The 24,870-nt window shown below is 36.4% G+C and overlaps 1 protein-coding gene across 1 annotated transcript in view; it reads left to right on the top strand.

Moving 5' to 3' along the window:
- The window catches only part of TMPRSS11D (transmembrane serine protease 11D), a 50,185-nt gene that overhangs the window by 5,355 nt on the left and 19,960 nt on the right, over window positions 1-24,870 (top strand). Inside the window, exons 2-3 of the mRNA XM_038555116.1 lie at window positions 14,242-14,363; window positions 16,277-16,395. Coding sequence (XP_038411044.1) covers window positions 14,242-14,363; window positions 16,277-16,395 — 241 coding nt within the window. The remainder of the gene's footprint in view (window positions 1-14,241; window positions 14,364-16,276; window positions 16,396-24,870) is intronic.

The following is a 24,870-nucleotide window of genomic DNA, read 5'->3' as shown; positions in this document are numbered from 1 at the left end:
AAAGTTTGAGAGGGTGGCTTTTACTAATTAAGATGAATGGAAGGAAACAACTGTCATTGAACACATTTAGTCTATGGAAATCTCAGGAGAGCAAAAGATAGTCTTTGATGAAAATCACAACCTTCCTAGACAAAACCCTATCAGTGATTCATATGAAAATATGTGATTTCATTTTGATTTGTTTAATAAGATGATGCAGGCAAGAAACAGATCATACTGGTCTTCAAATGCCATATTAAGGAGTTGGGATTATATCATGAGAGAAATGTAAAACTGTTAAAAATTTGATGAGGGCAGGGGCACCTAGGTGGCTCAGTGGTCGAGCATCTGCCTTTGGCTCAAGTCATGATCCCAAGGTCCAGGGATTGAATCCCTAATTGGGCTCCCAATTAGGGAGCCTGCTTTTTCCTCTGCTTATGTCTCTGCCTCTCTCATAAATGAATGAATAAAATCTTTTTAAAAAATACAATGAGGGCAGAGACATTATTATATTAGGATTTTTCCCAGATCATTCTGGTTGTCTATAAAGGATAATCATTGGGGAAAGAAGATTGATGAAGAAAGACCAGTTGAAGGCTAGTTCATTATTTCAGGAGAGGGATGAAGATGGCATGGACAAAAGTGGTGGGAATGGCAATAAAACTGAAGACAGACATAAATAGAAAGGATGAGACTTGGTGCTTGATTGGATATAAGAGGTGAGAGAGGTGGTGAATAGGACTTTCAGTTTTTCCACAGGAGTAACTATATGGATGTTGGTGTCATTTACTGAAAAAGAAAATGCCGACAATGGGTCTATTTGATGGCACAGAAAGACTTTGTGAGTGTTAGGAGGGAGCAGACAATCAATTCAGCTTTAGAAATGTTGAGTTCTAAATATCAAGTGGTAATATGTGAAAGATGTAATTGGTATTGTGGCTTTAAAATCATGTGTAGATCAGTGTTTTCCGGAGTGTATGTTTCAGAGTATATAATCTCCATCTCAATCCCCTAAAATACTTATTTAAAAATGAAGGTTTCTGAGGCACCTGGGTGATGCAGTTGGTTGAGCGTCCAACTCTTTGTTTCAGCTCAGATCAAGATCTTGGGTCATGAGGCTGAGCCCTGCGTCAAGCCTGGCTTGGAGCCCCACATTGGGCTCTGCACTCAGCGGGGAATCTGCTTCAGATTCTCTCTCCCTCTCCCTCTGCCCCTCCCTCTTATGTGAGTACTTCCCCCCCCTCTCTAAAATACATAAATATTTTTTTTTTTAAATGAAGGTTTCTGAGTAGCAAGACCAGATCTACTGAAACAGTCTGCCTGGATGTTGGATGCAAGAATCTGTTTTTCCAAGCTTCTCTATTGATTCTTATGCACACAAGAACTTGAGAACAGTTGGTTTAGATGGTAATTGAAACTAATTGAATGAGATCAGCTAGAGAGAAAAGAGAACACCCAGACAGAGCATGAAGCAACATCAGAAACTTAAGATTAAATAGAGGGGAAGCAACCAGCAAAAGACATATAAAAGGGAATAAGAAGGATAGAAAGAATGTGGAATCATGGAAATTAAAAAAAAAAAAAAAAGACAGTATTTCAATAAAAAAAAAAAAAAAAAGAATTGGTCAGCTGTGGAAAACGTTGCTAACAGACATCTTATCCTCCCCCAGAAAGACAGGAATGCTTTAAGGCAAGGCACATTTTGGCCATTTTTAAGATCTCCCCAGTTCTTAGCAGAATGGTATTATAAGTAATCAGTTACTATTGATTTCTCTAACATATATTTAATAAATACTGTTAATAGAGTGCCCACCATGTCCTGGGTTTTAAAAAATATATATCAGGCAAAAAAGTCAACAGGCCTCCCCATAGCATCATCTAATCTCTCTGCAGATCAGTGTATCCTTCTGCATAATGGGAAGTCAGAGTGGTTCTTCCTGAAGCTCTCTTCTATTGCTAACATTCTGTGATTCTATAGGATGTTATCACTCTTGAGAAATGCCATTTATAAAAAATTATATTATTTGCAGCTAAAGCTAGGTTATACCTAAAAGAGGAATGTAAATTTACCATTTATTGAACACATGTCAGAGTTCTAAAGCACTTTACAAATAGCATCCCATTTAATCTCACAACACTCTGAGGCATGTGATAATCCTTATTTTATGAATTAGGAAACTAAGGCTCAGAGGGGTTTTATCACTTGCCAATGGGTCACTTAGGCATGTCTGATTACAAAAAGTCATGATTATCACGATTGTACTATATTATCTTTCTATATTACTTGTGTAGTAACTAAAAATACAGATTATGGACAGGACTGGTGTTTCATAGAAGATTTATATAAAAATAGAAGAAACCCAGTTCAAGAGACAGAAAAGAATCCCTATGTGTGTATCTCTTCATGCCCATGACAGGAGCCATGTTTACAGAGTCGACAGGGCCTCACTTCCATCATCAAATCCATCCTCCCCTATAGAGCCCCACTTAAAAACTTTGGGAGATACAATGGAGAACTAATCACCAGAAGTGCCTGCCCTCCTTTATTCGATTGACCAAGCACTGACACAGGGCCAAGCACCAGACATAATTCTAGTTCTGTTAACAAATGTTTAATTCATTCGTCCTCACAAAAATCTGGAAGTAGATACTACTGGTACCTTCATTTTGCAGGTCAGGAAATCAAGAAGTTAAGTGACTTCCCAGTTTCACAAAGTAAATAGCAGACATGGATTAGAACCCAGTTAGTAGAGCTTCAGTGTCTACGCTCTCAACTGCTGCCACTCATGGAGCTTACAGGCTACTAGGGAGGAGGGGTGAGGGGGAAAGGGAGGGAGATAAGGACTTTGTAAGCAGACTTTCTTAAAAAATACAGTGTTTGCAAAAATAGAGCGGGCAGTAAAAGTGAGAACATGTACCAATAAAGTGCTCATGGAAATGAGAAGGAGCCATCTTTTTAAAGGAAGAAAGAATAGTGGGAAGGTGACAAGAAAACTCACTGATTCTTTGTATAATGACAAATGAGAAAACTGGAGTCCAGAGAAGTGATTTGCCTCACGTCAAGCAGTTTTTCTAACCACTTCAACAGTGTTTTTTACCCACCGCTATACGTACTACTTCCCAAGATAAGTGATGTGTCTGCATTTTTCCTAAGCTCTGAGGAACATATTTTATTGTGTAGGCCTCAAAAATATTAGTATCACTGTTCATTTCATTATGACACAAAACCATCCTGGGAAAATGATACTGAGAGTATCAATTCTTTCTTCTGCTTCTGTAGACAATGTGGGCAGGGAGCCTCTAGAATTAAATTCAGAAGAGGTTAAGTACTAGATGTTTTAAAAAACATATTGATGTAACTAAATATTACTCAAGAGCATTTGAAACACCTAATCTCGGTTTTTCTCCATGATTCACTAGAAGTCACCTTTTTTTCCATGAGAACAATTATCATGTACTAGATATAATAAAATATAACTAACTATAATGAATAGATGTGGGGCTCTGATTCCATTCTCCACTCATCCCCTCTGAGTTACAGATAATAACCCTCTCCTGAGAGAAGCATTCCAGGAAATTCTTGGGTAGATTCTATCCAGCCCATTAACCTATGCCATCCAGATTGTACTGAAATGTCTTTTTTGCTTTAGACCCTTCACTAGTATATTTTTACTTCCTTAACCTATGCATTTAAAAATACTTTTCTTTTTTCTTTCTTCTACCCTGTCATTCACAGTATCTCCTTCCCTGCCTCCCTGCTCCCCTCCCCAAGCAAAACGTGGCATATATCCTTCTATACAAATTAAGCAGGATGGTTTCCTGGCAATCTTTAGATTTTTTTTTTTGTATTTGGGTCTATATATAATAATCATATCAAACACATTTAGGGCCAAAAATGCTGCCTTGTGCTTCTTTAGAGTGTGATGTACCAAATTCTTCGCCTCAGTGGGACTCACTTTGTAGAAATAATGAAATATCCTGACACTGTCAGTTTCCCATTAAAAATCAAGTCAGATTGAACTGGATGTAAGGGCCCCTAAATCCTTTACTCATTTATTTTCTGTAGAAAGAAATATGTATCTAGTTCCATGTTAGGGTCAGTAATTTTGACAATGCACTAAACAACTACAATTAAACTTAACAGCTAAACAGTCATTTCTCACGTATCCAAAATGGGGAGAGAGGTAAGCAAGAAGCATCCTTGTATATTTAGATATGAATAAGCATGCCCTCTAAGCTGGGTGTGCAATAGTTCCCATGCCTCTCCTGCAGAAACACTTAAGGCTTTGGGCAAGTTAGAACTCACAGAGCAGCATTTTCTTATATGCATTCTGGGAACATTGTATTCCTCAAAATGTAAGGTATTTCAGGAATAAATACTTCTGTGCTCAACTAAGCTTGGGAAACATTGCTGTCAAGTCAGGTCATGGCACATGTGGGAAGGAAGAAACAGGAGAATTGGAGAATATGTAAAGAACAAATGGGTTTTATCATTTCACAGCTTGAATTTAAATATAAGCTTACTTCTGAGGCTTACCAGCCTTTCTTCCCCACCCTGACACATGACAATAATATGTGTGACACACTCCCATGTATCTAACCAGGCTTATAAGCAATTCCCCATGCACTACTTGTAACTCCACCCCAAAATATAAGAAAATGCAAGTCAGTAAGAGCAATGTTATGCTAGAATTATCTGCTCTGAATTGTGTAAGAAGTAAACATTTCAAAACTCTGAGGCTTTAACTATTATTTGAAACCAATTGCTTGCTATCAACAATATTACACCACTGGATCCCAGTACCTCACTGAGAATTGCATGGCACTGGGATTGAAACTTGAATTGAATGGGTTATTGAGTCCTTTGCTGCTTCTGGGAGTTCAAGCCTACCCTCACTGTCAATTATTCACTGACAGCTTAATAATTGTGTTACTGGAGGAAGATAACAATCATTTAAAAATGACTTTAAGGGCACCTGGGTGCTCAGTGGTTGAGCATCTGCTTTTGGCTTAGGTCATGATCCTGGGGTCCTGGGATTGAGTCCACATCAGGCTCACCACAGTGAGCCTGCTTCTCCCTCTGCCTATGTCTCTACCTCTCTCTCTGTGTCTCTTAGAAATAAATAAATAAAATCTTAAAAATAAATAAATAAAAATAAAAATGACTTTAATTTTTAACAGTTTTTTGAGATGTAATTCTATACCATAAAGCTCACTTGTTTAAGGGTACAATCCAGTGGTTACTAGCATATTATGGAGTTGTGCCACCATCATCAAAATCATCCCAGCAGATATGCTTAAATTTAAAAATCTCAGGTACTCATTTCCCAAAGAGCCTTTTGAAAATAAAATATCACATATTTATACTGTCATGAATATTTCCTTATAATTTTCAGAAAGTCGGCTAAATCATGTTGATGCCAATAGAGGTTACAGATCATCTTCAGTCAAAAATAAAGAACAAAAGGAAAGGAAAACAAGGAAAAGAATAAAGAAAAGAGAAGGGCGGGAGAAAAACACCTAATTTCTTGAAAACTAAATCTAGTTAAGGACAAAAATTTTGTTTGGCGGAAAGCAGACATGGAAGCAAATCTTCAACTAAATAATTGTTCATTGCTTAGAACCTGCTCTAGGTTCAATGGTTCTGTCGATAGCTAACTTTCTAGAGCTCAGAAGGAATACTCACATTGAATAGCAGTGCCCTCCAGAGTACATAGAGTACATGCTAGGCTCTCCCTAACATTAATTAGCAAGGAGATGGATAAGTAACTTCTCTCAGGAATTTCTGTCATGACTGTTGGTATTGAAACACTAGGTATATATTCTTCGACAATGGTAGAGTCAACAAAATATTGCTCCCATTACTTTCTAGATTGATGAATTCTACAGAAATGCATTTAAAGTATCAGCACCATGAGAAGAAATATTTCTATCTGTTCTGTTGTTTCCAAATCATCTAGGTAGGCTCACCTTCGTAGATGCCACCATCTACCATAATGCCACTGTGCCCATTTGCATACTGCGAAGCCTCCATAATCTCAATTAGGGGAGCCAGAACCTACCCTTTGGGCAGCTGTTGAGTTCCAGCAAAGATGGCCTTTCTTATAAAAGCAAGTATAAATTAAGTGTAGCAAAGCAATAACCAGAATATGCCTCCAAGTCCTTAACTGACTCTGTCAATAATCTTTAGACATCTTCTACTAATAATTACACAAGATTAACTCTACAATGTAAATCCCCTAACTCCAGGTCTTTCTCCACATCCCCGTAGAAATCTTTTACAATGTGAGAACGAAACACGATACTCAGAAGTTTAAAGTCAACTAAACAAATCTTTTATATCTCAAATCTTTTATTTCAAAAATATGACTGCTATTGGAGCAAAGAAAATCTCATCAAAGAAGAAATCATTTTTAATTGCAAAAAATGTCAGTTTCTGCCTTATTTATTGCAGAAACATAAAGTGAACATTATTAACAAAGAAAATATTATAAAACTAAAACCATTTTTCAACTTATCAGGGTCCAAATAAATTAAGATTTGATACACTATGATGGAGCATGACCATCATATTCTTTCTCTAGTAGTTGTTTAATGCAGCCTCAATCACTAGGACTCAATGAAATTTTTCTAAATCAGGCAATAATTGTGGTAAATTATCTTGAAATACATTTCAATAGTATAATAAAATAAAATGGAGAAAAGGCCCATGGACTTCAGTATAAGAAAACGATTCCTTCAATTTTAGGACCAATTAGACAAGTATGAATAGAGCATCATTAGAGAAGGCAATTTTCCCCCCAGCAATAAAGGTAGATTTGCCTTCTTGTGGCCACACTCTCTCCTGGGATTCATTCTATGACCTTGATTTATTTAGAAGAATCTGAGTTCCAGAGTATATATGAAATCCTACGAAAGAAAAAGCTTAACTAGCCTGTGAAGCAATTGAGTCCACACTCTTAACTTCATTAACGGCAGGATCTCATAAAACATCATCACCTCCCAACTCCACTACTAGATACATACATATATGCATGCACGCACGCACGTGTGTGAGCACACACACACACACACACACACACTAGTCATTTGTTCATATCAACTTGCAAACTTTGTGAGAAGAATTTGAATCCTGGATTGGCTTTTCCTATACGTAGAAGATTCCAGAACTTCAACACACCACTTCAGGTCTGCTATATACAGTTGTGAAGTTTGTGCAATGGACAAAATTGCATGGCTCAGGGGAAGATTGGAAGCTGAGAAGGAAGGAGCCTATGCTTCTTGCCAAGTTGTCTGTCCCAGAGGGTAGCTGCATGCAACCCAAGGAGCACCCTTTTATAATTGTCTCTGTCTCCCAGAAAAGCTGCCTTTTCTTAATTCTCACCAAAGTATTACATAAGTTAGCTCAGGTCCCTGACTACTTGAGCAGCCTCTGTATCCTCAGAAAGTATAAGGTGATTTTAAACTTATTTAAAAACTAAAAAAATAAAAAATAAAAAATAAAAAAAAACTTATTTAAAAACTACTAAAAATAAACTGGCACATAAGTCCCTAAATTAAAAGAAAGTCACATAGTACATTCCAAAGGCATACACACATAAAGTGGTGTGGGTTTGTGATTCAAGGATAAGATTCTAATCTTCCATATGAACCTAGAGTTTTCAGAATGCACCATGGTTTAATAAAATAAATATATTCAAGAGGTCTTAAAACTGTGGCACTGACTCTGCCACCATGCAATCAGAATAATCCTCGTGTCTCTCTTTCCTTTTACACTGGACTTGAGTTTACCAAGAAGAAAAAACCTTAAGAAAAAAAGAAAAATATTGCACTAGATCAGTGAAAATTTGCTGGAAAGAGGAGGAGGGGATCCTTTTCTCCCATCCCAAATTAAAGCAGAAAATCTATTCCATTTAATGTGTTTTCCATTGTTGAGCTTCTAAACAAGACCTTGTTTAAACGCAGTGTTTCTCAACTGAAAAAAGTTAATATCCTGAATTAGGTAGTCTCTACTTCCTGCCTAGTGATAAACATCTAGAGTTAATGAAATGGACTAAAATAAACTAAGTCCCTTTACTTTGGACTATTTCTCATAGTCTTCATAACTCCAATGTATAATGTAACATAAACACACACATATTCAAATATTTGTGTTTGAATATCCTGTAACCTAAGGTCTACAGCAGTATTTTTGAACCTTCCATTTCCTTGCATCAACAATAAGGTAGAGTGATAGAAATGAATAACAACAACAACATAATTAACAGAAAAATCTCTTCCCATTTGATGTGGACATTTGCAATTTGAGCTTGACAGACCTGGATTCACATTCCAGCTCATCACTTACTAGCTGAGTAAGTAAGCTTCTATTTCAACATCTGTAAACTAAGCTTATTTACAAGGATTAAATTAAATGATGTAGAAAAACTCAACACAGTGCCAGGTACATGGCAAGCACTCATTAGATGGCAGAGATTATTCTCCAGTCTATATTTTGCCAGTATTTAAAACAAAAATGCACATTATATAATCCTATATAAAGTTCCTCCAAATTATAGTCAAATTTTTTAAACCCCTCTTTGCATTGTTATTCATCAATTTTTTCATAAATAATTCCTGATGTGGACTCTGTAATGGGTGTTGTGCTAGGGATGGGATATGTCCTGACAGACAAGATATACGTCTACTCTTCATGAGTTAGAGCCTAGAGGCAGGTGCAATAAGGACTAGAATAGAGAAATTCACTGGGCGGTATGAGATCGGATGAGGGGAAGCTCTGGGAGAAGAAGGTATCTACCTGGAGGGAAAAGAAAGATGGTTGAATTACCTTAAGAACAAAATGGGAATCTAGCACACAGTTGAGGCATAAGATTTTCTAGGCAAAGGGTCATCACATAGAGAAGTGGCTGTCTCATTTGGGCTGGCTGGGGTTAAGAGGGGGATATGGCAGGAGCTGAAGCTGCACAGGGGACTGTGAAGGGCTTTCAGTGGCATGTGGAAGGTTTGGATGACATCCTGAGGATCTGACAAGCTATACAGATAAATGTCAAGTGAGGCAGGGGAAGGGGAGAGTGTCCAAACTTAAGATGTAAATTCAAACAACTCAGGAAGGATTTGAAAAGTTGATTAGAATGAAGTAAAAATCTTGAATTCAATCTAAATTCCTCTTTTTCCCATATTTCATAAGGGAATCATCAGCAAATCCTTTTGGGGCTAAATTAAAAATATATCCAAATTAGACATTTCTCACCACCTCCCCTACCACCATGCTTGTCTAAACTACTATTATTTCCCACCTCAATTACTGAATGACCTGTCATCCCCCTCTTCATCCCATCACTCAGTGATCCTATTAGAGAAATAGATCTGATGTCACTCCTTTGCTCAAAACCCTCAAAGACTTTTCATTTCACTCAGAAGGCAGACCAAAGCCCTTACATGCAAAGCCCTAAAAGATCTGCCCCACCTGCTAACTCCTATTCCTATCTTTCTGACCTTATCTCTTTTTCATGCTCACCACCTCTCTACCTTGCTCATTCTACCCCAGTCCAGCTGCCCCCCCTCCCACCCTGCTGTTTCTCAAATTTACCAAGCAAGTTCCTGGCTCGGCACCTATTCTTACCTCTGCTGAAATCATTCATCTCCTGGTATCTTCATAGCTTGCTAATTCACCTGCTTCTGGTCTTTATTCAAATGTCACCTTCTCAGTGTGGGCTTTCTTGGCCACTCTACCTAAATTTTCAGCACCATATACACACTTCCTTTCCCACCTCTATGCTTTTTCCCCTTATTTTATTTATCTTATTCATTTCTGTTTCCCTTCACCATTAGGACTGCTATGTTTGTCTGTTTCTTTTCATTGTATTCCAGTTCCTAGAACATTGAAGTCACTCACCAAATGCCTCTTGTGTTAACTAATTAATAACAGTAATAATGACTGAGTTAATGGAAGAAGGGAGACCAGTTAAGAGGCATTTCAAGTAATATAAGTCAAGTGGTAACAGTCAAAATTAAGAATAAAATAGAGGGCATAGGAAAAAAAGATTTAAGTATAAGATAAAAACTGTGTGGTGACCTCTTGAATGTGATAAGTGACCAGGAGGGATCAGGTGCAGCTAATTCCTAGGTCTCCAAATTAGGGCATCAGGTAGATGGTAGTGACATTCATCAATTTTAGAAATAGTAGGGAGTGTGGTGCTGGGAGAAAAGTTCAGTTTCAGAATGGGTTTCTTTCTTTCTTTTTTTTTTCTTAGATTTTACTTTACTAGGTAAAACTCAGAAACTAATAACCAATTCACAGCCCCTCATCTCCTTCCCTTTAAAGAAAGAAGTTCCCCAGAGACATACAGGCTGTGGTTTGGGTATGAACCACCACCTCTAGGTTTCATACTTGGGCAGCCCATGGCCTGGTAGTCAGGCCTCCAGACCCAAAGCTCTCAGGCAATAGAGAAAGCAAAAGGAAGCTCTCATTTCAGAGACAATGAAGCTGTCTCACCTTTCTTTCCCCCTACACACAGTCTCTCCTCACACCTACAACCTAAATAAAAATAGCAGAGGACAATGCGTGAGTGCGAGATATACACTCATAAATACAACACACACACACAGCTTCCTTCCAGCCCAAGAGCTGCAAAATCCCTCTCTGGAGGGACAACAATTGGAAACACCAATCAAGGCTTGGTGATCAAGTGACAGTTGGAATCCTCTGAGACTGGTAAAAATCCAGGGAGAAAACATCTCACCTTCACCCCATTCCCAGACCTCTCACATTTTGGGAAGTTGTAAGCATCCATAAGATGTCTGGTGGTGACTGGCAATGATGGCATGGAGCTCAAAGACAGAGTTCTGGGCTGAGGATCTATCCTAGGAAATGTTATCCTATAAAGTGCTTCCTGATACCATGGTCTTTAACTGGGATTATCAAGAAAGAATGTTTCACAGGAGAAGATGACTGTGGACCAAATCTTGATTACTATGATACCTGAAATCTTACTTAAAAGGACACAAAATTGTCTATAAGTCCTTTATATACATACCATATGCATTTGAATTTGCAATTACCCTGTCACTGTTTTCCTCCATTCTTGCAGATAATGGAAATGATTGCCAATTGGCTCTATTAATCCATAGCCCTATATTGGTTATAACTATGTGTCAATGGCAAAGATTAATTAATATTCCTAAATAACTTTGATATATTAATATTTTTCTTTCAAATTAAAATTAAATGAATAATTATTTTATTGCACACTTGCTATGTGTGAGACAGAGTCCTAACACTCAGTGGATGTTGATCACTTTTGCTTCCCCCAAATGAAGTCAAAAGAGATAGGAGAGTCCCAAAGCTTTCCTGTCTTCCGTAGTGTGAGTGAGGTCTTGTCTGTGAAAGGAAGTGCATGTGCGTTGATTTAGAACAACCTAGTTTCAGTTCTCAGCTCTGCCACTCCTGAGTAATTTTGAGTTATTTACTCTCTGAGCCTCAGTTTCCCTATCCTCAAAACAGGGATCATAATACCTGCTTTACAATTGAGAAGACTGGCGATATACATGTTCAATGCCTGATGCTTAGACTCTCAAAGGTATTGAATAAATTTTCCAACATTGTTAACTTTTCCAAGTCAATAAAAGAAAGTGAAAGAGAAGGAGAAGCTGGCTAAACATGTTATAACTGAATTATTTGTTTTACTTTGTTCAAACACAAGCACTAAAAATCTCACTGATCAGGAACCAGCTTTGAAAGCAAAGTATTTTCTTGCACAGATTTCCATCACATCGAGTCAAAATTCAGTGTTTGCAAACATTTATCTCTAATAGTCAACAAAGTAAATATTGCACACAACGTACTTTGCGTTAGCATAAGCTTTGTCATCAACCACATACAAACGTTCAATGACAAGTTGCGCTACCAACAAGAGAGTAGATAATTCTTCAGCTGTTTCTACGGGGTGGAACATCCCATTCTTATGCAATTAGTTATGGCATGTGAGATTAAGGTGATTTGAGCTACACACCCATTGTTTATTGAGTCATATGTCTCATGATGCTTTTTTAGTCATTGAGTTTAAGGTGTTTTCCATGAACTGAAGCAAAGTCGGCGCTAAAGTCATTCCCATGGGAGCCTCATCCAAGCTAACACAGCACATGCTGACTCTAGCCTTCGGTTTTTGTTTTCGGCCTCCAGCTTACTCCTTGTTTGTCAGCACTTCTTCTCCACACTCATAAATCTTGACACATTAGTTCATTTCCGGTTGAGGAAAAGGATCAATCAGTTTGGAAATTATTCAGGCTTTGGGGTTTACCCTGGACCCCAATTCTGTCTCCTTTTGGCTCTGCCACTACTCAGCACCCACTAACATTTACTGACATCACAAATGCCAAACACTGTGCATTTGTGATCGCATGTCATTGGCTCCGTGACTACATATGGTGACAGATAAGTAAACTGAGTCTCTAGAATCAGCAAAGGTTAAAGTGCCAATTTTTTCCATTTGGAGCTTACCACAGTAGGAGTTTCCAAATGTTGGACTCTGGACAGGTGTCATTAAAGGTCGATTTTCACCAGTATACCAAAATGAACAAATAAGAGCAATATAGTAAAAAGATATAAAGCTAAAGCTAAATCACTCATTTTATGTTAGCCTGAGACTATGTCCTTCCTACTTCACGTGAATGACCTTTCACTAACTGATAATGTTTGAGCATGGTCTGTATGTTTAATGTCTTTATTCTCCAAAACTGAAAGTTGGCCAAGTCTAGGTTGGCTTCTAACAATCACCTGATATGTTACTGGTCCCAGAACCACAGAATACAATGTGCAGTTGGTACATTGCAAAACACCAGGAAGTGCTCTTCTATAAGTCTGTGAGTTGTGTAGAGGCCAAACAACATCAGGCAACCCTGCTATGGAAACTAAGTGTCTGGGAATCACTGACCCTCAGAGTATTCTCTTTACACTTATATCAGAATGTTGGCAAAACAAATAGGAAAAATGAAAGACTATATTCTTGCTAAATGTAACTGCTTTTCAGCTATGTTAAGGCTTTATATCGGAAACATGCTCAGAAGTTAACATATGTAACAAATATTTTTAAATATTATGAATATTTATGAACTGCCTATTTGTGCCAGGCACTCTGCAAAGTGTCAGAAACATAAACATGCATACTGTCTTTCCCCTCAAGAAGCACATGCCCTAGTAGATAACCTATTTAACTAGAAATATATTTCCTAACATAACCTCATTGATCTTCAAGACGGCCTGTGAGGCAGATATTATTAATACCATTTGTCAGAATAGGAAAGTCTCAGATAAATGACAACATGATCCCTAAGCAAAGAAGTGATAAAACAGAAATTCACACAGCCCTTCTGGTTACCTCCCCAGTGCAAGTGAATGTGGTTGTGGGGAGGGGGTGAAGAAGATAGGACCTAATAATTACCAGATATTATATTAGCACAAATGTATTGGCTTAGACTGCAGTTGACAGATTCATGGGGGAAAATAATAAATCACACAAATCTGCTATTGGGACAGTTCTAATTCACTTCAGGAGCTTGCTACTCTCCTAGATCTGAGCACTTAACCTCTGGTCACACCCCATTTTTAATAATATAGAGAATATGACAGTGAGAAATGCTACGTTCTGAATCCCTCCGCCCCTCTCCCCACCCAGAATGACTCCCCTTCTGTACACTGGTGGAGATGGTGCCCAGTTAAGGGAGATTTATTATAGTAAGTGTCCAACATAGTGTCTTGGAAAGACAATAAAACAGTACAATTAGTTGTTACTCTTGAGAACCTCATCAACTGGCAGAAGAAGGGAAAATAATTGCAAAGCGTAGGCCAGATTTACTTATCTTTTCATCAAACTACCAAAATGTCAGCATTTTTGTGCTGAAAAAATTTTGAAAGAAAAGTCATTAAGGAGAATGTTGTTAGTTCAGGTTCAATTTCAGGATCATCTCCTGATCAAGAATCATGTTGTTTCCTATAAACAGAACTATGTTGGGGCACCTGGGTGGCTCAGGAGTTGAGCCTCTGCCTTTGGCTCAGGTCATGATCCCCGGGTCCTGAGATCGAGCCCCTCATCAGGCTCCCTGTGGGGATTATATATTCTCTCATGAATATATAAATAAAATCTTAAAAAAAAAAACTATATTCAGGCTAAAAGACTTAGGAAGGCAGAAAATGTTCATGAGCACTGAAGTAATGGCTTCTCTGAGTGAAAGGATTAGTCTCTGATCATTTTCTCTTGTTTTAAGGCCAGCACGGGTGCCATCAGGCTCAAGATTCCTGAATCCATATGTAGTGTGTTTCGTTGTTGTGGCAGGGGTGGTAATCCTGGCCGTAACCATAGCTCTACTCATCCACTTCTTAGCGTTTGGTAAGTACTTAGAAGACTCAAAGTTCTACTTTTCAAACCAAATAACTAAATATGTCTTCAGATGAAAAGTCTGGCATTCTCTCTTCTATTGCCACTTTTCTTTCTTAATATAACATAATTGTATGTCTTATATATCCCTAAATATGTGTTTATGTCTATATTTTCCTTCAATCAGTACTTTTTTCTCTTCTCTCTCTTTTTTTAGCATAATAAACATCATTACCCAGGCAAGAATTTTTCTAGCCAAAATAGCCAAAATTTGCCTATTTTGTTTTCTCATTTAATATCATTATTTCCTTCTTCATATAATAACCCAATAAAATTGTAAAAGTGATATATTGCAAAGAACTTTAAGTTTCAACATCTAAAAATCTGTTAGTATTTGTTAATTCATGATCTTTCTCCAGATAAAACAATCTTGAGAGGACCATTATGAAAGATAAGAAGTAAAAACAAAATTTAAAAAGAATCTCTTATTATTTCTCTTATTATTATTATAATACAAAAATATAGGACACATGAGCAAGAAACAATATAAAGAATACATGATACCCTGTTTACTCATAATGTTCTTAATATCCCAGTGAATATTCTTTCAGATGTTTTAATGTAGATAAATAAAATCTGTCAAATTCACTAAATAATATATGCTATAATCTGCTTTTTTCACTTTAAAATGCACTTTGGGGTTATTTTATTCCAGTTATAATTCTGTGAATCATTGAAATCACATGTGTGAGTGTGTGTGTAGGTATATGGGTATGTATAAGTATGGAGAGACAGAACATAATTTATTGTATGTTCTCTTGTAAATCGGCAAAACTGTTTATTTATGTGAAAGTTGAAAAACTCTTGAGGGTATAATAAAATTACCAACATTAGGAAAACCAGTGATAATGAATAATCTTTTCTGTCATGCTAATTATAAAATTATAGCTACATTTTGCTATCAAATCACCTGAAGTTGACTACATCTAAGGTGAATTACAGAGGCATGAAACCTCAAATTTCCAATAAATTAATGAATTTTCACTCTTAATGGCACTATATTATCACACAGGTGGAGGAGTCTAGGTTAGTGCTCTTCAGAATGTGTCCCAGTGACCATTCATTGCCCTCAAAAGACTTGTCCTTCCACCACAAAGGACTATATTACCCTTCCACCAGGCTCTCCAGCTCTTTCCCCTGATTGAGGTAATTCTCTGCATAAATTATACATATGAATGATCAAAAGAAAGCAGAGATTTTTCCTGGGACAGGTTAAATTACATTCATGTTCATAACGTTTCTAAGAGGTATACAGCGTGTTTCGGAAATGTTTACTTTCTTCACATGGCTGAATATGTCCTCTGGAAGGCTTATTTTTGGTAAAAACAATTCACACTGGACAACCAACCTGTTATCTTGTTCAAAGGCTTATTTTCTAGCTTAGTCTAAAAAACTAAGGACAAGCCATCAATTCCTCTACAATGATAATTATTTGAAATAATTTTTAAAACTATTCAGAATTCATTTGGGTTATTCCTTAGTGATAAATGAATAATAGCATATTATAGACATTCATTAATACTTCTTGAATGAATAAATCAGCAATCATAAATCTCCCTAAAACATAGTAAAAATGAAAATTATGATACATCTCAGCAGTTTAATTTCACAAATAATGCTGCTCTCGTTTTCTTACATCCTTACATCATTACATCCTTACATCTTACATCCTTACATTTCTTAAATCTGTCAGTTTTTCAAAAAACTGAAAGAAAATAATTTTATTATAGCTACATTTCTAATAAGTTTGGGGCTTTCTCTAAGAGAACCAAATTTTTTTAATTGTGTAATATAGCATCCTGTAATCCAGGGTAAATTAAAGTACTTAGTGGTGAGACTGACTTTGCCTTTTCTTTGTTTTCCAGATCAAAAGTCTTACTTTTACCATAGCAGTTTTCAAATCCTAAATGTCCAATATAGTAATCAATTAAATTCACCAGGGACACAAGAATACAGGACTTTGAGTGGAAGAATTGAATCTCTGGTAAGTTAATATTTGTCTTTGCTCTTTATTCCATCATAAAACAAGTCTGATAATAAATCTAATATTTTGTGATCTATTTGTAATTACTAAATGCTCTGCATATTTTAATTCCCTGTATAGTAAAAGATGTGGTTCTTTGGGCTTTCTCCAAGTTAATTTGCTAGTATAGTGGTTCTTTACATTTTTTAAGTTATAAGTGAAAAGCATTAGAAAACTCTTGAGTAAATTCTTATTTTATATGATTATGACTTCAAAGGTTGGAAGTCTGCTGTTTGTTCAAGTTGAGTATTTATGACTGCTCTCCTTGAAATTGCCTTTTTAATTCTTTCCATTTTGCCTTCTTTCCTTTTTTCTTGTCCAATTAAATACACAGGTAGCAGGTGTTAACAGACATGTTTGCATGTCAATAATAACATAGTTTAGACAACATCTTACTCTGGTTCAATGATAGGCATAGAAAGTATGCAAAGCAAGGTCAGGCTTTCACTTGAAGAGGCCTGCCAGGAAACCCCACAAGTGGACCTTTTGCATTCATTTATGACCATGGACTAGAGTCTGGTCTTTAACCCACAGAGTCAGAGTTGACCAATCTCAAGGCTGCTTACTTACCTTTTTAAAGAGTCCTAAGAATACAAATTAATCCAATGGCTCTAAAACTTTAGCATGTAACAGAGTCACCTGTCATGCTTGTCAAAACATGGATTTCTGGGTCCTGATGTCAGAGCTTGCTGATTCAATAGGTAGGTCTAGGGTGGATCCAAAAATTTGCATTTCTAAGTTCCCAGGTGATACTGGTGCTAATGGTCCAAGGACCACACTTTGGGAACCACTAAGTTAATCTATAATGAGAACTCTTACGGCTGAAGGACTGAATCATTGGCTTGTCTAACACATTTTCCCCCAGAGGCAAACTTCGCTGGAAGCCAAGTTATGAAACATCTGCTTAGTTAGCATGGGATTAGACCAAATGAAGTTAGGTATATCATTTAAATGTTTAATGAGATCAGAATAAGTAGCTGAATCAGTGATTTGGGGAGAGACTCTATGACAGTTCCTAAGATGTTCCTTGTTTTCGAGAACCTTGACATTTTGCAGAGTACTGCAAGTGGCCTTTTTTTCCCCAATATTTTCTCTTGTTTAGAGTGGAGTTACAGGTTTTGAGGAGGGAAGAAGACCAAAGAGGAAAAGTATCATTTTCATTCCATCACATGAAGGGGGTTCATTACACTGTCAGTATATGACTTATCACTGTTGACTTAATCACCCAGCTGAAGCAGTGATCATCAGGTTTCAACATTGTAAAGTTATTCCCTCCCTTTTCCATATCATACTCTTTAGAAGGAAGATACTATGTCTAATCCACACATAAGGAGTTAGAAGAGTGGAGAGCTATGCTCTGAATATTTGAAGACTATTTAAAATTCTTCTATTTGTATATTCTCTCCATATATTTATTCAATCACTTGCTTATATCAAATTTGGTGGCCTAATGCATTTTTAAGATTAATTTTTAGACTAAACTCCAGAAGTGCTCCAGTTCACATTCTCAACAGCAGTACATAGGTATACACAGGTATGCTTATTTCCCCACAGCATTAATATGATGCAGCATTGTAAATCATTTTAATGGTTGCTAATCCAATAGGTGAGAATTGCCTGGTCATGACCTTTCCCATTTTCTTCTGGAGCTCTTGTCTATTTTATGTGGATTTGGAAAAATAAAAAACTTATCCTTACTAGAATATCAAAGCTGCCTATCATTCAAATTGCATATATTTCTCTAATAATATGATTTGACTCTCAATCTTGTTTATATTGTAGGTTTTTCTAAATGTTAAACATTTAACTTTTCGTATAGCCAAATTATCAATCTTTTTTATGATTGCTCACTTTTGTGTCAAGCTAAAAATGGCTTTCTCCACTCTAAATTCTCTTTAAAATATTCACCTTCGTTTTCTTTTTATAGTTTTATTATTTCAGTTTTTATAGTTTTATCTTTTATTCATCTGTAATTTACTTTGCAATAGGGCAGAGATCCAGCTTTATTCCCAAAATACGTAGGTGGTAGTACCAAAACAGTGTGTTAAATAGTGCAATGGATTTGTCAGGCCACCTTTATTATACACTAAATTGCTCCTTTTCTTTTTTCTGTACTTTTTCTTCATTGATTAATCTTTGCCTGTACCAGTACGATGCTATTTCGAGTACTGTGGTTTTACAATATATCTAAACATCTGGCAGAGAAAGATTTCCCTTGAAATATTTATCCTTCTGTGAAAACACTTTGAACATTAAAAACACTATATAAAAAAACACTATATGAATTATACTCTAATGCAGTGTTAATTTACAGTTTACAAGGCACTTTCTAACCTCCGGTTTACGACAGCCACATGAATTAACAAATCATTTTTATAGATGGGTAAAGTAAAGGTTGTGAGATGAGGAAACAGGTCAGTCAAGTGAAGAGTAGTAGAACCAGAATTCAAACCAAGGTCTCCTGACTCCAAATCCAAGGATCACACCATTTCCCAATGGTAACATGAGTACCATCATTATCCTTGTCCCACAGACAGCATTGTTATACTTAATAAGCAGAGTAGTCTCAGAACATTCTATTACATTAGGCAATTCACATGTATTTTCTAGCTCTGTTTACTCATCAGTGAAATAAAATCATTAGACCAGATGATTTTTATAGTACATTCTAACATAAAAAGTCTATGATTTTGTGACTTTCAAGCATGATATTCATTCATCTGTTTTTCCTATCCTGCCTCTCCAGCCACTCCTCTGTGTCCTTACAGGATCACCCTCCTGTACACTAATATTCAATGTTGAAATTCCCCAAGGTTTTGACCTTGCTCTTTTCTCCAGTCACACTTTTGTATCTTTAGATGATCTCATCCATGAATATTACTTCAACCAATACTTATCTAATGACTCACTTGGTCTCAAGCCCAGATTTTTCTTCTGTACTTCAGACCTTTTCACCCAACTGCCAGCTTAATATCTCTACCTGGCTGTTGTTGTTTTTTAAATCTCAAATATATTATGTCTCATAATCAAACTCATGTTCTCCCCACATTATAGTAGCCTTCTTCCAATAGCCCTGTTCCCATAAGGACAACAACATTTATTCACTTTTCCAAACCAAAAACCTAGAATTCATCTTTGACCTACTGTCCTCTATCATTCTAAATATCCAATCTATTACCAACCCTTGTGAGTTTTATCCCCTCTATGTCCCTCATATCCATTCATTTCTCTTCATACCTAACACCATGCTCTTCCAAAGCCACTTCTACTCTCAAGCACTAAAATAGCACAACTGGGACACATGGGTGGCCTGGATTCTGGAGTCTGGTGGCCTCTGGTGATCCTGGAATCCCAGGATCAAGTCCCAATCAAGCTCCCTGCATGGAGCCTGCTTCTCCCTCTACCTGTATCTCTGCCTCTCTCTCTCTCTCTCTCTCTCTCTCTCTCTCAGTGTGTGTCTATGGATAAATAAATAAGATCTTTAAAAAAATTAAAAATAAATAAAATAGCACAACTAATTTGCACAATTTCTTCCCTAATGTTGAATTTCCATATACAACAAAAGAAATTATTCTTGGGGCACCTGAGTGGCACAGTCAGTTAAGTGTCTGACTCTTGGTTTCAGCTCAGGTCATGATCTCAAAGTCTTGAGATCAGGCCCTACATCAGGCTCCACTCAGCAGTAGAGTCTGCTTGAGATTCTCTCTCCCTCTCCCTCTGCCCTTTCCCACCATGCTCTTCTCTCTCTCTTTCTCTCTCTAAAATAAATAAATCTTTTACAAAAAAAGAAATTATTCTCAAACTGCAAATCTAACTATATTATCCTTTTGTTTAAAACACTTCACTGACTGCCACCATTTATGTTAAAGGCCAAAATCTTTACACACTAACAAGACCTGCATGGTCTGGCCTTTCTGTCACCCTAGCCTCCTTGCTCTCCATGCTATTGTTGCACTGGCCTTCTTTCATTCCTAAAACAACCTGTGTGTTCCCATCTCGGGACTTTGCATGAACCACTGACTTCATCTGTGAGGCTTTTCCTTCCTCTTCAATTAGCTGACTGATTCTTCCTAAAAATCTCAACTCCATAAGCATTTCCTCTGAGGAATCTCTCTAATCTCATTGGTTGGATCAAATGGCTCTACAATATTATTGTACTTATAATTTATTCAAATGTGAATAATAACTTGATTGGTACTTGTCTGCCCCCCCTTAAATATAAGCTCCATAATGACAAAGACTGTTTATTTTCTATCACCATTGTATCCCAGTGCTTGATAGAAGGGATGTGCAGTGCAGGAAGTGCTCAAAAACTGTCGTTGAATGAGTGAAAAAAAGAACAAGGTCATCTAGAAATAATGAAAGAAACTGTTTGCAAAATACATGCGTCAAAACTATGAGTACATTCTGATTGGATGGGTCTTTCTAAGTAAAACAAAAGACCTCAGTTGGGATTCATACCTGGGATCAGCTAAACTGTTGAAACTCTCCTTTGGTATCGGGACTGTTATTGCAACAGATTCTGCAAACAATTGCCATTTTTTCCAAATATACCTAATTATAGTCCCATAAACAAACTAGGACATAGGAAGATAGAGAAAACAGTTATCAATTTGAGATTAATCTTATCGCATCACTTAGACCAGCAGGGCTTCTGGATAAAATTCATTTCAGGTACATTCATTTAATGAGCATCGATTGTTACTTAATGCCTAAAAAATAATTTGGTACACACTTGACATTCAAATGTTTTTTGAATGAATAAATAAATGATCCATTCTGTCTTTTGGTTCCTGTGCCAACTCTTAGGGACACAAAATAAAGACATCATTGCAGTTAGGCTCACAGCGGTCTCCAAAATGGTGTTGTGCATTCCAGGAAGAGATTCACAATAATTGTGAATACTCAAATAATCAGATATCACTCTACATGTATTTTTCCCGCAAAGAATATTTTTTAGAAGAAAGGAAGCGCTTTCCTATTATTTAATAAGGGAATTGACACTGGCACCCTTGTTTGGTTTTATGTCACCTGCTCCCACACAATGTGCGCAAAGATATTTTGAGAGAAGAGGGGAAGAGCAGTGACACAGCAGAACTGACTAGGTTACAGTATATTTATGTTCTCTGAATAGATTTCAATCATGTGCAATTTCAGCTAGATTTAAAGATTCTATTACCTAGTTTTAAAAGTAAACTGAATCAACAAGGAAAACAGAAAATCCTGCAAAACACAAATTTTAAAACCCACAATGTGGAGATCATTCTAATATGCACGGACAGTAGTGAACCAGTAAGAGAACAGAAACATAATGACAGAACTGACACTTTACTGCTCCTGACTAGAGCCAAATTACCGGGTGAAGCAATACCTTTCTTTGAAGACACATACACACATGTACACATCCTGTTTCTTCATGTGTAAGTAAAAGAAATTAGCCACATTTTACATAAAACTCATACCATGGAGAGAAGACTGAAAACATGTTTAGCAATGAGTCCATCATTAGGTTTTTGGATTTTCTTCTGTCTTACTGAAAATGATGCATGTTATCTATGAAACTGCTTAGACGTACACACATAAAAATTAGCAGAGGAGAAGGATTAACAATCATGCTTGGTTGATTTGGAACACATTTCTTTAAAAACATATAATATGAAACACATTTTATTTGGTTTGCAAGGATAACCAGTTGACCTCAGGGAAGATGGAAAGTCACTTGCTGAATTTCAAGAAAACTTTTGCACAATGTGTGGGATGGCCCGACAGCTTTGTGTCATTATTTATTAAATTCTGCAGGTGATGTACTTTATGCATATGAGCCACATAATTCTGTGGAAACTTCTTCAGAACTTCAAACCAAGTATTTAAATTAAACTTAGAATCATAACTTTGAGTCATTTTATCACAAAGTGTTTCAAAAATTAAAAATTCTATCCAGTCACATTAACAGGGAAAATATTATTATTAAATATAAATGGAATACAATTCCTTAATGTTTGTTCTATAACTCAGCCTTTTTAATTTCTAATTTTGTCAATGTTTTATAATATATATTGTCAGCAGTACGGTATTATTACATGTATATAATTTATAAATAAATAATACATGTTTTGGCTACTCATGCCAAAATGCTTTACCCATAGGAGTGCATAATCAAAAATATTTAGAGACCACTGTAGTAACAGATCATATTGCTACATATTTTATCTTTTCTTGAAAACTGAGCTTTCCAGATCTTCTGGTTAAACAGAAAAGAAAGTAGTAACTGGAAAGTGGTTGAAATCACAAAACAACATTATTTCTATTATTCAGCTCATGAATAGTAACAACAGAATTATAGGTATTAAGGAAGAAGACACTGAAAATAAGGTGCTTTATTTTTATGGGTAGCTAATAAGATCTTTTTCTCTAAGGATGAAAACGTGTGATAATTACAAACTTTCTGTATGTAATGTTTTACCTTTTAATGACTTGTCTACTAACAAACTCAATGATTCACTTTGTTGGACCTTAAATAATCAACATCTCACTTCAATTCTTATCAACTATGAATATTACTGAAGTATGGTAGTTCTATTACATACTAGAATCCCAAGATAGTATTGTCCCCCTCAATCAGGAGGGAAATATAAAATATTTCTTTTTTTCCATTGTGTACTTGACTTTTGTCCAAGGTAACGAAAGTGTTAATAGTGCAGATGACAAAATCAAAGAAGTGTGAAAGTGAACTTGTTTTACCTTTTGAACAGTAATAATTTTGAAAAAAGAGAAAAGGCTAAGTGCTGACTGTAAAGCTCACTAAAAGCAGGTGCATAGTCTTTGGAAGTTGTAGTAGTTAACTGTGTACAGATAATTTTTTAATACACTTTTGACTGTACTTTTTTAAAGATTTTATTTATTTATGTATTCATGAGAGACACAGAGAGTAAGGCAGGGAGCAGGCAAAGGGAGAGGCAGGCTCCCTACAGGGGCAGCCCCATGTGGGACTCCATCCTAGGACCCCAGGAACACAACCTACGCCAAAGGCAGATGCTCGACCACTGAGCCACCCAGGTGCCCCTTTTGACTGTACTTTTACAGATGGAAAAACTGAGAGGAAGAAAGGTTACAAGGCTCATTTAAGTTCTCATAGTAACTTATCTCTGTGTTCTTCATCAGCTTCCTTTTTCACTGTCCTATTGGAATTCTCTTCAATCATCTGCTTACTGATTTTCTACCAAACATTTGATAATTTCTAATGAAAGGGTCAATAACATTCCACTCTGGGAAATATAAAATCTTATCCATGGTCCTCTTCTTTTATCCTTGTGTCTTGAAATCAACCAATGAATCAACTTGCTTTCTTTATGTTGCTTATTATCTTAGTCTTCACCAAAGTTTTCCACATAACAAAAATGTCATAATTGAGGTGGATTTTTTACTTTGGTCCAATCTAACCTGTGCAGGTGCAATGCCAAGCTATGAATTAAAAAATAATCACAGGAAACATTTATCCAAATTTTAGCAATTCTTTCGCTTTAAGTCAGTTCCTTTTACTTCTGTTAAAATCAAGTAAAATTAAAGTTAAATCATTTTATTAAGATACCTCCTGTAATATACTATATTAATAAACATATTAAAACTCATTCTTTGTAGTTAACTGGAATATAGTTCACCAAATAACAACAACCATTAATTCTAGATCATAGAATTTGGGGAGAGTGTTTTTTTTTCTTTCTTCTTAACACTTACTAGTATTTCCAAGATTTTTAATAAAGAAACATGAACTATTTCCATAAAACCAATAGTCTCATTACTCTTTAAAATGTAATGAAAAGAAAGAAAATTATCATTTTGTCGAACAACTGGTTGGTCTGATACCAGCCTATAGGAACAGATATTTTAAAACATGCAATGTGGTGTAATAGAGATTGCATAAACATTACAATCTCAAGAAGGATTGGTGTCAGAGCCTGGTTTAATGTAACATTCAGTATACTACTTAATTTCCATGTCCACCTCTCCCTTGTTTCTGCCTTACCATATAAGCTGGTGGAATCTGCTCCCTTAATAGGAAACCTCAGTACCTCTGACTGACCCTGCATCATGAAAGAACCATTCCAGTCACAGAACAGCCCCTAGTTCACTGCAAAGCTGAGCTTTATAACTCAAGAGCACCATCCTTGCTGGGACTGAAAAATGATTCAGGGAAATGGTTAAGGTTAGGTCAGGAAATTACCAACTGATGTTAAAAATAATCTCTGATGTTTAGATATTAGTCAGAATTATCAAGGAAAAAACTGCCCTTTGCATCTTGTGCCCCTTTTCATCACTCATTTTATTCTGGTTTTACCCACTTAAAAACAGTGGTTGGGGAATCACACAAATATAAATTGTATCATGGACTCCCCTAGTGTGGGCTTGGCACCTACCCGAACACTCATGGGGAGAGCC

Source organism: Canis lupus, chromosome 13, assembly GCF_011100685.1.
Source record: "Canis lupus familiaris isolate Mischka breed German Shepherd chromosome 13, alternate assembly UU_Cfam_GSD_1.0, whole genome shotgun sequence".
In the NCBI taxonomy this organism is placed as follows: Eukaryota; Metazoa; Chordata; class Mammalia; order Carnivora; family Canidae; genus Canis; species Canis lupus.
This window is presented reverse-complemented; position numbering and strand designations above follow the sequence as displayed.